We start from the raw sequence: 16,175 nt of genomic DNA on the forward strand, positions 1-16,175 counted from the left end.
CGACTAAAAATCCCCTTGGATCGCGGCCGCATCTGTTCGTTGATGCCGTCCCGCGATCCGCCCGTTCCCGTTCGTTAGGATCCAATCGTTGGGCCTAGAGCCCACGATCGGATCATCCTGTTATTGCCCACCTCAAGGTGGGCATATCGGAGAGAGATCCACTCGTTTCGCCAAATGAGCGGATCTCTCCGTGTATGGCCACTTTAACACTGTATGCTGTTACTTTATATGCACAATATAATGTTGGTGTTTCTCCTATAGATTTTAACTAGAAAATTATTTTCACCTGCAGTACAAATGCTACAGTATATCCAAATGAAAAGGACATTACATTTCTGCATCTCTGACTGCCTGTACATTGTTGCGGTCCCCAGTGCTAACACATTGAAGCCACTTTCCACACTGAGGAATATCAAAGGCATTCTAGCCAGCATGTTCACAGAGCTTCCTGCCCTGGGCTTTACAATGTATACTGAGAGACTCACTAGGGATCTGGTGGTGACCTTTTCACTGAAACTTTAGTTAAATAAGTCATCTTGAAATATCACAACTGGTTGTAACCAGACACCTTATGGCTATTAATGGGCGAATCTGTGCGAAAAATTTGTGTAATGCATTGAAGTCAATGGGCGTCAAAATAATTTTGATGCAAGAGACAATTTTTATACGTGTGACTATTTGGTCCAAATGCATTAAAGTCAATAGGCGTCTGAATAATATTGACAATTGCGACAAATTTTTTCTTGTTGACGCGCAAGATTTTTTCCGCCGGCAAATTGTCAACACAGTTTTATGAATTTTGCCACAAATTTGTGTCTGGCGATTGTATTTGCCCATCATAACTGGCTCTTCATCTGTAACTTGAATATAAAACTTGAGCATCTAAAGGTGTACAAGGTCATAAAGTAGTCAGTTGGACCTAGAAAACTATTTCCAGTTTTTTTTATTGAGCTTGTATACTTTCAAGTTTTTTATATTTAAATAGTGCCATCTTATTTAGTTACAATGTTAATAATTTTTTTAGATGTGCCTTCCAATCCCTATGGCTTGCGAGTTATAGAGCTTTCACAAACATATGCCAAAGTGTTTTTCAACAAACCAGACTCACATGGAGGTGTACCCATTCATCATTATCAAATGGATTTCAAGGAAGTCTCATCAGAAATATGGAAGGTTGTCCGATCTCATGGAACACAGAGTGAGTGCCAATAATAAAATAATATACTGAATATGGAAGGCCATTGTTAAAATTTTAATTAAAAAAATTTAAAATTGTGGCCATGCATGATTTATTTACTGTAATCTGACCTCAAATGAATACCTTTGAATACTGGGTATATTATCTTTTTTTATTAAATAAAATAGATTATATTTAAACCAATGTCTTTATAGTGTAAGAGGGCAATATTTTAAAGGCTGTCTCCTAACATGTACAAAAAGTTCTCAGATCCCATTTTGACCTTTAAGGACTTAAGTTGGCCATAGGCGATAATTTCCGTACGATATTCGGAGCGTGTATGGTGGGAAAAGAGCTGACCGATATCGTCAGAAGACTTGAATATCGGTCTGCTCATCAATCGGGCTGGATGGAAAATTTTGATCGGGTGCCTTTGAAGGCACCCAAACATTGGCCATTGTTAGTGCTGAATCATCAGATACAGGTAGAATTCTATTGTTTCTACCTGTATATGTACCTGTATATCTGATGATTCAGCTCTACACATGTGTAATGAAACGAATGATCTTTCTTGGAAAGATCTTTTCCAAGAAAGATCGTAATTGTTACGTCTATGGCCACCTTAACTTACAAAATTGTGACAGCTAGAAACTTTTACATTTTTAGTTCCTGTACTGCATGTTAAAATCTTCACAAGAGACCAGTAATGCAGGTAGAAAAGCTAGGTAACTTATTTAATAAAATTATATTTTGTTAAGTTTTGTTTTAAATATAGATAATATAATATTTACAAAGTAAATATTTGCAATTTATATTTTCTTGACCAATTCACTGAGAAAGAGTGTTAGCCAAATGAAAACAGCTTTGAAACCATATGCACTATGACTTAAAGTTTGCCTATATTGGGAATGTATTTAAGGGTGACAGAGAAAAGCAAACCTTCAAAACAAATTAATATTAAATTGGTTTAGGATGCTTTCCTGAGCATTTTTGAAATTTTAATTTGCATTATGCTCTTTTCTAAGCGAAGCAACATCAAATGACTATCCTCTGCAGAACAGGCCAGCAGCTGATAATGCTGATAATGTTGTATCAATTTTACAATCTTAAAATCTCATAATATCTTTAAAACTAGAAGAAAAAGAATTAGGGGCATATTTATCAAGGGTCAAATTTAGAGTTTATGGGAGTTTATAAAAACTCCCCTAAATTCAAAACTTGAACAAAAAATGACCAATCAAAATACATTAAAAAAAAACTATTTTTTTTAATTCGGGTGAATAGGATTGACCCGCAAACTCAAATCGAATTTGAATTTAAGTTTTTTAGAAATGTGTTTTTTTTCAACAGTCCACCAAACAACTCCAAATTTATTGTAGGAGGTCCCCATAGGCTAAAACACCAATTTGGCAGGTTTTAGATGGCGAATAGTCAAATTTAAATTTTGCAGAATTAAAGTCCATATTTCTCAATATTTTCTGCTACAAACTCTGATCAAATCTACTTGGTTTTTTTATGCTTATTTATTATTACATAGTCCAGAAAATTAGCTTTGCAGGAAAATACTTTTTTTAGGATTTTTCCTCCGATTTTCATGAATTTCATGATATTTTCACTCGAAAACTTTGGGGTATTGTACGAAACCCAGCATACATCCATGCCGGATTTTCCAATTCAGACTTTTTCATCCACAGGGTTTAATAAATATTGAAAAATGTATAATTTTTTAAAAGCCTGGTATTATTAAAAAAATCACACATTTTTCGTGATTTTTGCTTTTGGAGTTTAGTAAATAACCCCCTTAAATAAACTCACAATTCAAATTTAAAAATTTAAATTTTCAATTCAACCCAACCCTTGATGAATATGTTCCTTAGTGTAAATTGCAAAAGTGCTTAGATTAGCATTTAGCCATGTTATATTTATTTGTTTTGAGGGTTTGCATTAAACAGTAATTACCAGAGGCTGACATAAACATTGAAGAGGTTTAGCTTATGATTTCTGTGTATGTACTGAAAAAATATTTGGACATGTCATGCAAGGAAGGTATGTTTCAGATTTGCCCTAGGTAACATCAAAAGTAATTCCAGTCTGGATCATCATTTCCCTGACTTTGCTTACATAAAATTGGAACCTGCAATGTAAAAAACTAGATTTGGTCATTTGTATAATTAGGGTTTGTTCTGGTCCATTTACTAACAATCAAATTTCTATTTTTTCCACAAATTTAAAAAAAATTGTGGTGTTCCTATATTTCTTAAAAATTTAAAAAAATTGAGATTAACTGTAAAAAACACAAAAAACTCTAATGGAAAGAATCACTAAGTAAAAATTATGGAGGTCCTATAGAAGTCAGTGGGAGCTGCACTGATCTTAATAGACTGCTTTTAATAATTTAGACTTTTAAAGGTTTTTGGATTTTTTCACAAGTAATTATCAGAAAAACTGAAATTTTTAGAGGTTTTATATGTATTTATATTTAGGGGCAGATTTACTAAGCTCGAGTGAAGAATTTGAATAAAAAAAAATTTGAATTTCAAAGTATTTTTTTGGGTACTTCGACCATCGAATTGGTTAAATTCGATCAAATTTGATTGAATCGAATGATTCGAACGATTCAAAGTAAAAATCGTTCAACTATTCGACTGTCTCTTTAAAAAATACTTCGACTTCATACTTCGCCACATTAAACCTACCAAGCTGCAATGTTAGCCTATGGGGACCTTCCCCAGCACTTTTCTAAGCTTTTTTAGATCGAATAAAAATTGTTCGATTGATTGCTTAAAATCATTCGAATCGTTTGATTCAAAGGGATTTATTTGATTGTTCGATCGAAGTATTTGCGCTAAAATCCTTCAAATTCAATATTTGAATTCGAAGGATTTTACTTCGATGGTCGAATTCGAGGGTTTTTTAACCCTCAAAATTCGACCCTTGATAAATCTGCCCCCAATATTTATATTTTTTAGCTTTTTTTATTCATACATTTTTTATTTAAAACTTTTAATAAATTCTATGACTTTCCTGGTTTTAGTGAATGTGAGATCAGTCATTGTTTCACAAATCTCTAAAATGACTAAAATGAGCATGTTAATAAAAACCTTGTATTCAAGGTAACCCTTTCAAACGATTTTGTATTTTTTATTTGTTGTTTGTTCTCCTAAAGTAAGTTTACATTAAATCATGATGTTTTTCATAATTATATAAAATATGCAAATGTTTATCAGGGCACTGTTTTGTTGGATAACTAATGTACAAGTGCCACTAAAGTGTAAATACTTTACTGAATGGCTTACACAGCTATTAATAAATTAGATATGGTCTTTACATTTAAAAACTGCAAATTCTAACTTAATTTGTTAAATAGCACACTGTTTACTTCTTGCTTTATTATATTTAGTTAATTACATAAAACTCAGACTTCTTTTGAGATAAGAAATGAGAAGTCAATGGGGCTCATTTATAAACTTCTCACAGGGCAGATTGGTTGGCACAGTAAAACATTTGATATTTGAGAGTGTGAAAACTGAATTGCGAATTTTTTTTGCAATGCAAATGTTTATAAAAGCTTTTTAAATGTGTCAAAAATCGCAAATTGCAAATATTTATGTGCACACTCTGCGCTCTGAATTACTCCACAACTTTGATGGCGGAGAAAATATTTACAAAACAGTTTCGCAAATGGCAAATTAATGTCAAATCTATTTATACGCACAACAATCTCGCACAGTGGGCACGCTCACTCAAACACCCATCTTATTTGTGAGCCATTTCCGAAAATGTATTTACAATGCGAATTCGCAAAAACCGTAAGGATGGGCACAGCAGGAAAAACCATGGGCAATACAACCATTTGCAAATAAATATGCACTGCGCAAACTTTATAAATGACCCCCAGTAAAACAAAAAAATTGTTGACTTTCATTAAATTACAAATTTTGGTAACGATTAAAAAATCTACGAGTATATTTTACTTATTTTCACGAAATATTGAATTACATTTCAAATTACATGCTATTAGAAGAACAATGCTTTGATGTTTATTTATTTTATTGTCCAAAGCAATAATTGTCCTTGGAAACTTAGAGGCAAATACAACATATGAAGTCAAAGTTGCTGCTGTAAATGGAAAAGGAAAGGGGGAATTTAGTAAAACAGAAATATTCCAGACACTCCCTGTTCGTGAGTAGTTTTTTTCATTTTCAGTCTTATAATTGCTGGATAATTAATTTTATGATTTTCAAAAAATCCTTATGCAGTGAACTAAACTCAAACTGTATATATTTAACTGTAAAAATGTTTTAAATTTGTGTGCCACTGCAACAGTTCAGTTTTATGGGCAATGTACAGTACCAAGGCATTCAATAAAGGAACAATTTATAATTTGTGATGAGCGAATCTGATCTGTTTCATTTAGCTGAAAATATAATCTCTTGCATTGAATTTTATTCTGAAAGTATAATCACAGCCTAGATCTTATAATTCAATTGCATTTATACTTTTATGCTCTCAATCTTGTAAATTTGGTAAATGTGGCTTATTCACAGAGCAAAGACAATTTCACAAGAAAATCTGTACCTAATACAAGTTATAATAGAGTAATTACAATATCATTAAGACCAGAATATTAAATAATCTACCACACATCACCTTACTGCAATTACCTCATACAGCATTGGCCACACATTGACTCAGTGATGATCGCTTGCATCAACATGTAGGGGCCGATTTATCAATGGTCGAGGTGAATTTTCGAATTTAAAATAATTTGCATTTTGAGCAAATTTTTGTGTACTTCGACTAGGGAATAGTCCAAATTCAATTCGAATTTGGAAAAGATTCAAAAATGTATATATTGAAATTTATTATGTACTGTCTCTTCAATTCGACCATTCACCATCTAAAACATGCCAAATGTTTTAGCCTATGGGGGACCTCCTACAACCAATTTGGAGTCAATTGGTGGAAAAACTTTCATTCAAATTCGATTGAATGCGATATTACTTTGATTTGTATGCTTCAAATTCGGCCAAATATGGACATATTAGATCGAAAATGGACCTATTCAGCCATAAAAAACCTTCAACTTAATTTTGGTTGGTCTCTTTGAATTCGAATTTCGACGTTTTTCAAATTCAAAATTGAACCCTTGATAAATTTGTCCCGTAGAGTTCAATTTCAACCATTGCAGACTCTACAAAGGGACATAATAAAATGGTTTTTAATACATTTGACTTTAATGTAAATGACTAACATGTGAATGAACCATTTCCCATAAATTGCTGTGTAGTGTGTTTATTAAGGATAATACACATCAAACCTGTAAGGAATGCTGGCAAATATTTAGTATCCTGTGTCATCAGTGATTTACTTGTTTTACATTGATTAATGTTTATGGCCATTATAAAGAAACATGACAAATTCAAAGTATATTTACTGGGTATTTAAACTACCTCAATAGCAAATACTGTATAGCAAAGATAACTGTGCAAAATGGCAGTACCGGGAGAGAGTGCAGATGTATTTCCATCAGAATGACACACGTGTGGCAGGTCTTATGTACAATTACAGACTTTAAGGGGTAGATTAATCAAGGGTCAATCATGGTGTCAATAGATTTGTCTTTATTTGAATGTCAGCAATTCTAAGGTACTTGTGGTGGACTTTAGTAGGAAACAGCAGAGGTCTTATTCCGCACTTACCATCGGTAGGGCTGCAGTAGAGAGGGTGAGTCGTTTTAAATTACTATGGATCTAAATTTCTAATAACTTGACATGATCTGAACATACAGTAATCAAGCACATACTAAGAAGTGCAGGCAGTATTTTTATTAATTAAGAAAATTGTAGAAATTTGGAGTTTCAGCAGAAATATTACAGAATTTTTATATTGATGCTGTGAAGAGTGTTCAGACAGAACACTCTATAAATATTATTCTATATGTAAGGAGATGTAGAGTTAATGCATTCAGATTTATTAAAGATTGAACCCATCCTTGTAATTATCTGTTTGACTTATTCAAATCATGAAAACATTTTAAACGTCTTAAGGTCAGAACAGAGAGGTTTAAGAAAAGTTTTTATTCTCAGGCTATTAGGCTTCTTAATCATGATATGCCACCAGAGCTTTTTTTTTTTTTTATTATGTTGATATTGATGAACCTATGAATATTTTTGGGGGGTATTTTAGATTGTTGTTACCATTGGTCTCTGATAAAAAAATTGTGGTTTAGTGAGAATATTTTAGTGTGGCAGCAATCTACAATTTCTGCTTCTGCAATTCAATGCACATTATCCTGAGAAGGAAAAAATGCAGAAAGTTTAAAGAAAATTTCCCCATACAACTAGCCTTTTTTATTAGTAAGCACGTCTTTGTAATTTGGTAGAACCACGGCTCCAAATGATTTCTAGAGAAGAGGAAACATACAATTGAAATGATAGTAGAGTGGAGAGCTGAATGTGCATGATGGGAAAGGTAATAGTATAAGGTAGGGGCAGAATATATAATAATTTAAAAAAAAAGAAAGCAAGGATTAGAAATAGAAGAGTCATAGGGGTACAGAAAAGGAGGACTACTGGGGAAAGCAATGCATACAGAACAAGGAAAAATTAAAATAAAATAATGATTTTTGAAAGGACAAGAAGAAGAAAAAAGAAAAAAAAGATGAAGAAGAGAGCAAAGTTGAAATAGAGAGAAATATGCTGATTATAAGGGGGGGGGCATACAAGAAAATATCAGAAGTAAAACCAATGGTCCAGGAAATACAACAAGCAGAGAGGCTTCTGTAACTACAGTCTATTGTTTTCTCATTCTGGATGTTTGCAATTAGTGATGGGTGAATCTGACCCATTTTGCTTCACCAAAAATTTGTGAAATGGTGAAAAATGTGCCAAATGCATTGAAGTTTATGGACGACAGGTTTTATTTATTTTTTTATGCCTGACACATGTTTTCATCCATTGGAGTCTATGGGTGTCTTTTTTTCATGGTGAGCCTTGTCAAAAAAATTCACTCATCACTACTTACAATAGGGAGCAGATTTATCAAAGTATGAAATGAGAACTCACCAGAGAAAAACAAAAAATAAATATTTATTCCTTAGATATCACACAATAGGGTTAATTCAAAATTCTTCAGCAGTGGGAATGTAGTCTTATTTATTTTGGTTTATCAGTTCCTTTCTCTAGGCTTGTGTCCCAGGCATTTTGGAAAACTATAATAAGCAATGCTACAATCTAGAATGTGTTAAGAGTATCTTTGTTTTGTTTAGAAAAGGTCTTTTCATTGTGTTGGATGAATTATCTTTCTCTTAGTCACATTTGTATAGCTATAATTTTACAATTTATAAAGTTTCGAATACCAATAAATAACTGCTTTAATCCAAAATTTAAAAAAAAAAGTCAACTATTTACTTCAAGTACAGTATTTCTATTTGATAAGAATTATAAGTGAAATCATTGTGTAATTAGATTCTATAATATTTTTATCACCAGTAACAAATCAGTGGTTGTCCAGGAACTTATTTCGCTACCATATGATCAGTTTTACTACAGGTCTGGGTTTCCTGTTTACCTATACTATTTCCTTATAATCAATTTTGGATTGTATATGAAAATATTGTATATGAATATATTTAAAGCTGTCATTTTGTAGATCTTAGATTCATTTACAAGCTCACATGCAATATCCCTTTTGCTTTTCCCACCACAAGATATAATCAGTTTTCTTAAATTGGTTGTTCTGTTTTAAAGAGTGCTTAATAAGTGTTCATAGATTATATATAGAACCTCTGATTTGTATTACATTAAAGAAAAAGCAGTGGCCATCTGATTTATATCAGTGAATGAAGACACAGTTACTGTTTTTTGACAATAAATACTGTATTGTGTTTGTAGGTGAACCAAGTCCACCATCAATTCATGGACAGCCTGGAGGTGGGAAAAGTTTTAAATTAAGCATTACAAAACAGGATGATGGAGGAGCACCGATTTTAAACTATGTTGTAAAGTATCGAAGTGTAAGTATTTCTGATTACAAATTTAAAATAAGGTTTGTATATAAATCTATTGTTTATTACATAAGACTTGAATTCTTATTTGTTTCTTGAGGTTATAGCTATGATTTTTGTGCCATATTTTAATGTAGGCTATAATAGGTCTTAGGGGCCCATTTACTTTGTTCGAGTGAAGGATTAGAGGAAAAAAAGTTTGAATTTTTAATGGTCGAATATGGCTACTTCGACCATCGAATGGGCTACTTCGACTACAAACTTCGACTTCAAATCGAACGATTCGAACTAAAAATCGTTCGACTATTCGACTATTCAATAGTCGAAGTACTGTCTCTTTAAAAAATTCTTCGACCCCCTAGTTCACCACCTAAAATCTACCGAGGCCAATGTTAGCCTATGGGGAAAGTCCCCATAGGCTTTCCAAGGTTTTTTTGATCAAAGGAATTTTGTTAGATCAATGGATTAAAATCCTTCGAATCGTTCGATTCGAAGGATTTAATTGTTAGATCAAAAGATTATTCCTTCGATCGTTTGATCGAACGAATTGCGCTAAGTCCTTCGAAGTTGAAGGATTTCAATTCGGTAGTCGAATATCGAGGGTTAATTAACCCTCGATATTCGACCCTAGGTAAATGTGCCCCTAAGTATAGTACTATACAGTGCACACTCAATCCGCCCTCCTTGACTGGACTGTCAGTGTGTCAAATACAATATTAAACACTTTTCAATCATGTAGATTTTTAAAAATATAACGAAACATAAACAAAACATTTTTGTTAATGGGCATTAACTAAAATTATTTTATCAGTGCAGATTATTCATCGTGTTCCTTTTACTCTCACATAACCTCCTTATAGTTAGAAACTCAATTGTTCCCCTATCAAGCAGTGTGGCTCATAGTAAAAAATATAAAAGGATCTTTGCTTTTGTCAATCTAGTAAGATTTGTTAATAGATAACGTATTATGATATCAATTATCTTGTCAATAAGTATTTATTTTGAGGTATAGTTTTCCTTTGCAAATCACCCATTTTATTTATTGTATTGTATTTTATGGAGGTCAGAAAAAAATCATATAATGTGGCTGAATTATTAATGTTTGAATTAATTTTTATTTACTGCTTCAAATTATTTTGTGCTAATAATCATGAATTTGAATTGCGATTGCCATAACCCAAATATTTGATATTTTTAAGTGCAAAGAATGCAAAACTTAAACATAAAAAAGCTTTTGAGCAAATAGATATATTTTTTTGAGAGCTTGTTAGCCCCTTGAAATATGAATTTGATGCATTTACATCGTTTTTACTAACTAAACTAAACTAAATTTGAATGTACTTACAACTCGATGGGAGGTTATTTATAAAAAAAAAACTTGAATGTCTAACATTTGATCAAATAGGAATGACCCAAAAATTCAAATGAAACTCTAATAGAATTTTCTTCTGAAAAAAAAAAATCTAATGTCAGGAAGGAAATTAACATCTTCAAATGGTTCAACTGAACTGTGCCATTGTCTTCTACATGAACTTGGCAGGTTTTAAGTGGCAAATAGTGGAATTAGAACTGTTTCCAGGATTGAGATGTGATAAATCTCACATTTAAATTCAAATTTGATTTGGTATAATTTGTGAGTTTTGACCCCCAAAAAAGTTAAAGAATTCGAATTTACCATTAGAAATCTCCCCCTAAATGTTGAAACTCTATTAAATTTTCCTTAAAATAACACATTTTATAAACCAGTATGTATTGTAAATGTTCTAATGCTAGAAATAATTTATTTTTGATATTTATTAAGCAAAATAACATGTAAAACTTGAATAGAAAATACAAAAACATGCAAGGTCATATAGAAGTCAACAACAGCTGTCCCAGACAAAATGTATACTGTTAATTCAATGGAGTTTTTAAAAAAAGTACCCAAAATTCAGGGTATTTGATTTTTTTACCACAATTTTATTCATCTGACATTTAATTTTTTTTTAAATTGTGAAGAACCAAAATTTGATTTGTAGACCTGTGGATGGGTTGCTCTGAAGGTACTTAAATAAATAAATTTGATATACAGAATCCTCATTTAGTCACACACAGCTTAATTCATCTCAATCAACTTCTAATTATCATTAACTTTCATAATTGCAGGTTAAAAAACATACATACATCCATTGGATTTCATAAATCTAAATAAAACCTGCCTAACTGCTGCTTTATGAATAAAATACAATTTTGCCTTCATAACTAAGGGAAATTAGCTTGGAAATTGTTTTTTAAGAATTTAATTTAGACGGCCAAAGTATTTTTTTATGTAAAAAGAGGAACATACAGTGATATTGCTAAATAAATGCATACAGTATATCATAATTAGAAAAAATCTAAGTACTGATGAATACACCTATAACTTACCTGATCCTGTCAAAATATTTACAGATATTTTTTTTCTATTCTAAAATTAAGGATAGCATGCAAAGAATACACTGATGCCCAAATATCAAGAAAGGTCTTAACATTTATTAGACTAATGTTTTGACACCACAAATGGATAGATTGCACTGAAAGACACCACTTTGAGGTTTTGAAACATTGACAATATTTGTAAGAAATTTTTATGGTATTTATAACTCCAAAGTGCATCAACATTATGTTACATTAAAGTGCAACAACCTTATTTGAGATTAAGTTAACTGATTAAAAGAAGGGATGGGCGAATTTGAGCCATTTTATTTCACCAAACATTTTCCGCCGGCTAAATGTCGAAAACACCAATTAATATTTTTTTGACGTGCATCTTATTTTTGTTTTGATGCACACCGCCATACAAGTGTATGGGCATCATTTCTGCGGTGAAGATCCCTAAAGGGGATACTCCCCATGTGCAGTCATGTTACTTCATTCATCCATTCTGTTTATATAGTATATATCTTCAAAGATACATTTGTGCCTAGATGATCAAAAGGTTTGAAAGTTAAATGTTTGTCAAATTATCTGTTTATACATTCTTCTAAAAATGTATAATCATTTATAATGGTTTATTTTATCCATTCTAGATTGTAGAATAGATAACGTTTTCAGTTAGTATAATAATTTACAGAATGTCACAGAATAATTATTTCTAAAATGTAATTATTTAAAAATTATAAGTTTATTCCAGAGAGTTCTTAATTTATTACAGAAAGACAAAGAAGACCAGTGGCTTGAAAAAAAGTTTCTTGGCAATAAAGATTACGTAGTATTAGACCATCTACAGTGGAACGTGGGATATGAAGCTCATATTATAGCTACTAATAGACTTGGTCACTCTGAACCAACAGTGTTTGAATTTGTAATGCCACCAAAACCTAATATAATTGCAGGTGAGTTTCTTGCTAACATGTTATTCTTGTTCAAAGGGACATGTGTAATAGTCTCAGTATTAAAATGTATTTATCATTTAATTATATTTAATGCATATTATCTCATTATCTTATGAACATGCAAGTTCCATAGTTTTTGTTTTTTTTAATTAAACAACACAGATGGCTTATGGTTGATTTTACTTTCACTTTCTGCTTGTGTAATCTACATTACCAAACTTAGAAATAAAACCAGGAGAAATAAAATCCTGTATATTATAGGGGTCATTTTCATTTCAACTTTTACTGCATCCCCAACTCCTCATCTAACTCCCTGTACTAAACTCCACAATTCTAGGATGAACTTCTGGGTAAGCACAGTCCCCCTGGTGCCAATGTGCATTGGTCATTTACTTCTGCATACACAGTGCAATTTCGTGCCGAGTTCAAGTATAAGTCAATGACAGAGGTCCATTGAGCCATTTGGAGATGTTAATAGCCTTCCTGACATTCAAGGTTTTTTTAATAAAAAAAAAAAAACTCGAATTGTATGATTTGAATACCATCCAAAAATGATTTGAATTTTTGTGGATGAACTATCTGATCGAATATTAGACATTTTAATTTTTTCTTTAATAACCTCCCAGTCAAATTGTAAATATATTCACATTTATTAGAGTAAAAAAAATGCTTGTGAATTCAAAATTTAACCTTTTATAAATGGGCCTTCCCGTGTTCAAACAATTTTACATCATGAAAGATTGCAGTCTTAGCAATAACTCGAAGGTTATTCATTGTGGTGCTCTAATTTTGTGTGTTAATAACATAATGAATTTAACTTTCAGGTCTTCAGACAAATATAATTAAGGCAGCATAAGATATGTTTTATAACATATATTTAAATATTGGTGCATATTACATAAGCATCTTGTTTCTGTTATAAAAAACATTTATAGAACATGGGTTTTAAAAAATGTATGATATTTTTGTTGAACAGTCTGCATAAATTTCTTTTCAACTTGAGTTCAATTAATTTGGCTTATGCTGAAGATACTTTGCCTATTGTTTTCAATAAATATTAAACACTTTTATTGTTAAAGATTTGAATTACCATTTTTAGTGATTAAGGGTGGTTTAGGTGGATAAGTTCCACACCTGTTGGTATTGGGAATTGTTCAGTACCCCAATTGGATATATATTGTTTTAAGAAATATCTATGGTTTAAGTTATTTCTGAAACTGAACAAGAATGTGAAGACAGTTTTACTTTAACCACAGAACTTTAGAGGAGCTGATAAAAATTTGAGAAGGAGTTTGTTTAAAATTAGATATGGAGCTCTGAATGCATTGCTTTGTTTATAAAGCAATAATGGGTAGTTCATTGAAAATAGCCCAAGTTTGAAATCAGTACATTAGAAAGAGTGTAATTGTGCTCGTTTTTAGAAAAAGTGTTTTAAAAAAAAATCTCTATATTTTTGTGTTATAATTGGATATGTTATAATTGCATATGCAGATGTTTTTTAACATTTTTTAACATTTTTCATATATATACTTTTTCTTAAAGATACACTTTTCAGTGGACTTGGAATTGGTGCAGTTATTGGTTTGGCAGTGGCTGCACTTCTACTTGTTCTAGTTGTGACGGATGTCAGTTGCTTCTTTATAAGGCAATGTGGCCTACTAATGTGTATCACAAGAAGAATATGTGGGAAAAAAAGTGGCTCCAGTGGAAAAAGCAAAGAATTGGAAGAAGGAAAGGCTGCTTACTTGTGAGTAAAATATATTTCAGTGAAATCATATATATTATAAAATACTGGTAAATTAATTTATAATTACATATTTTTGTAATCGTTGTTAGTGGGCATTCTGTACTTGTGTATATCTTGCTATTTCTATGTCCTTTCTGTGTATCTGTTTTTATTCTATCATCTATCTAGTCTTTAAAACAACAATTAATAAAAAAAAATGCTACTTAATTTGTTGTCTGATGCATTGGTACAATACATAGGGGCAGATTTATCAAAGGTCGAGGTTAAATGCCCAATGTAAAAAATTTTAATTTTGAGCTATTTTTTGTGTACTTCAACTAGGGCATTGTCCAAATTTAATTTGAATTTGAAAAAAATTTAATTTGAATTTAGAAATTTGTCATGTGCTGTCTCTTTAAAAAATCAGCTTTGACCATTCAACATCTAAACCCTGTTGAATTCCTGTTTTAGCTTATGGAGGACCTCCTAAAACTTATTTGGAGTCAATTGGTGGACTTTGAAAAATCTAAGAATCAAATTTGATCAAATGCGCTATTCCTTCGATTTGTACAATTCGAATTTGGCCGAATGTGGACCTATTCGATCAAAAATGGACCTATTCGACAAAGAAAAACTTAGACTTAATTTCAGTTGGTCTTTTTGAAGTTTTTTCAATTCGAAATTTGACCCTTGATAAATATGACCCTTACTGTAATAATATGACATTTTTAGTGTCAAGATTTATAGAACTCCATGTTTGCTTCTGAGCTTATTTTTTGACATTGTGAAGATTTTTTAAAATATTATTTTTCTATAGAAATTGGGGGAAATGTGTATATATATATATATATATATATATATATATATATATATATATATATATATATATATATAAAGTAACACATCATAATCTACATAATGCATTAATCTTGTAATATAAATGAGGGAAAGGTTAAGCTATCTTTCTTTTGATAATTCTGTATGACTGCTGAGAATAGTAGAAAGCACATTTTGTAAGCTGAAAACTTTTATTGCAATGCCCCAGACATCAGTTGTTTGGTCTGTATTTTAATACCATTTTTTTTTTGTATTCTAAAGGGCTATGAGATAAGCTTATGTTTCATAAATAAAATGCAATTCACCAAAAAATGTCCTTCCTAGTGATTTCTTATTTCTTTTCTACTTGTATTTGCACACACTACTGTGTGCAGTTATTGTATCTATAAATGTTTTATTGACCTAAAATGACTTATGACAAATCAGAATAAATTAACTCACAGGTTGGGTTGCTTAAACTTAAAATTGTCATATTTATTATTTTGGATGAATTTTTAAGCATTCAAATAAAATGAAATATTTTGTTACAGGAGAATGCACAACTTCAGCAAAAAAACTGCTAACACTGCTTCAAATCAAAGCAGCTGAGAAAAGATCTTTAACAGGTGGAAATATGCACCATCATTTTAGGGGCTGATTTATCATCATTTAAATTCAAATTTTTATATTGATTAAAAAATTTTCAATAAACTTCACAAATTTGAATTCAATAATTGGAATTAGAAACATGAATGTAAAACCTTAGCATCTAAAAGCTTGCAACCTCATGTAGAAGTCAATGGCGTAGCCCTAGGATTTTTTTATTTTTAAAATGTAGGTTTTTAAATTTTTCAAAAATTTCAAAGTCTTTGTAGACCCATTTAAAATGATGAGTATAATATAAATTTTAGATTTAAAATGTTTAAATAAATAAGCAAACATTTACATTTGGTAACATTTTGCGTTTAGTCAAATTTTAAAAATATAAAATTTACAAACCTGAATTTTAATACATAGATCTCTCTGTATTTCTTTAATTAGCTATTGTTGATAAAGTTGCATTGTATTGTTTGTCATTCAAATACATTTATAGCA

General features: G+C 31.1%; 1 protein-coding gene across 4 annotated transcripts in view; it reads left to right on the top strand.

Moving 5' to 3' along the window:
• The window catches only part of ncam2.S (neural cell adhesion molecule 2 S homeolog), a 118,597-nt gene that overhangs the window by 80,522 nt on the left and 21,900 nt on the right, over positions 1-16,175 (top strand). For all 4 annotated transcript variants that reach the window (XR_005965718.1, XR_005965717.1, XM_041583377.1 and 1 more), the window contains exons 12-16: positions 1,025-1,198; positions 5,240-5,359; positions 9,073-9,194; positions 12,358-12,538; positions 14,081-14,285. Coding sequence is in view for 2 of the 4 variants with exons in the window: in XM_041583377.1 (XP_041439311.1) it covers positions 1,025-1,198; positions 5,240-5,359; positions 9,073-9,194; positions 12,358-12,538; positions 14,081-14,285 (802 nt within the window). In the remaining 2 variants the exon portion in view is untranslated. The remainder of the gene's footprint in view (positions 1-1,024; positions 1,199-5,239; positions 5,360-9,072; positions 9,195-12,357; positions 12,539-14,080; positions 14,286-16,175) is intronic.

The sequence above is a fragment of the Xenopus laevis genome, chromosome 2S (genome assembly GCF_017654675.1).
Source record: "Xenopus laevis strain J_2021 chromosome 2S, Xenopus_laevis_v10.1, whole genome shotgun sequence".
Taxonomy (NCBI): Eukaryota; Metazoa; Chordata; class Amphibia; order Anura; family Pipidae; genus Xenopus; species Xenopus laevis.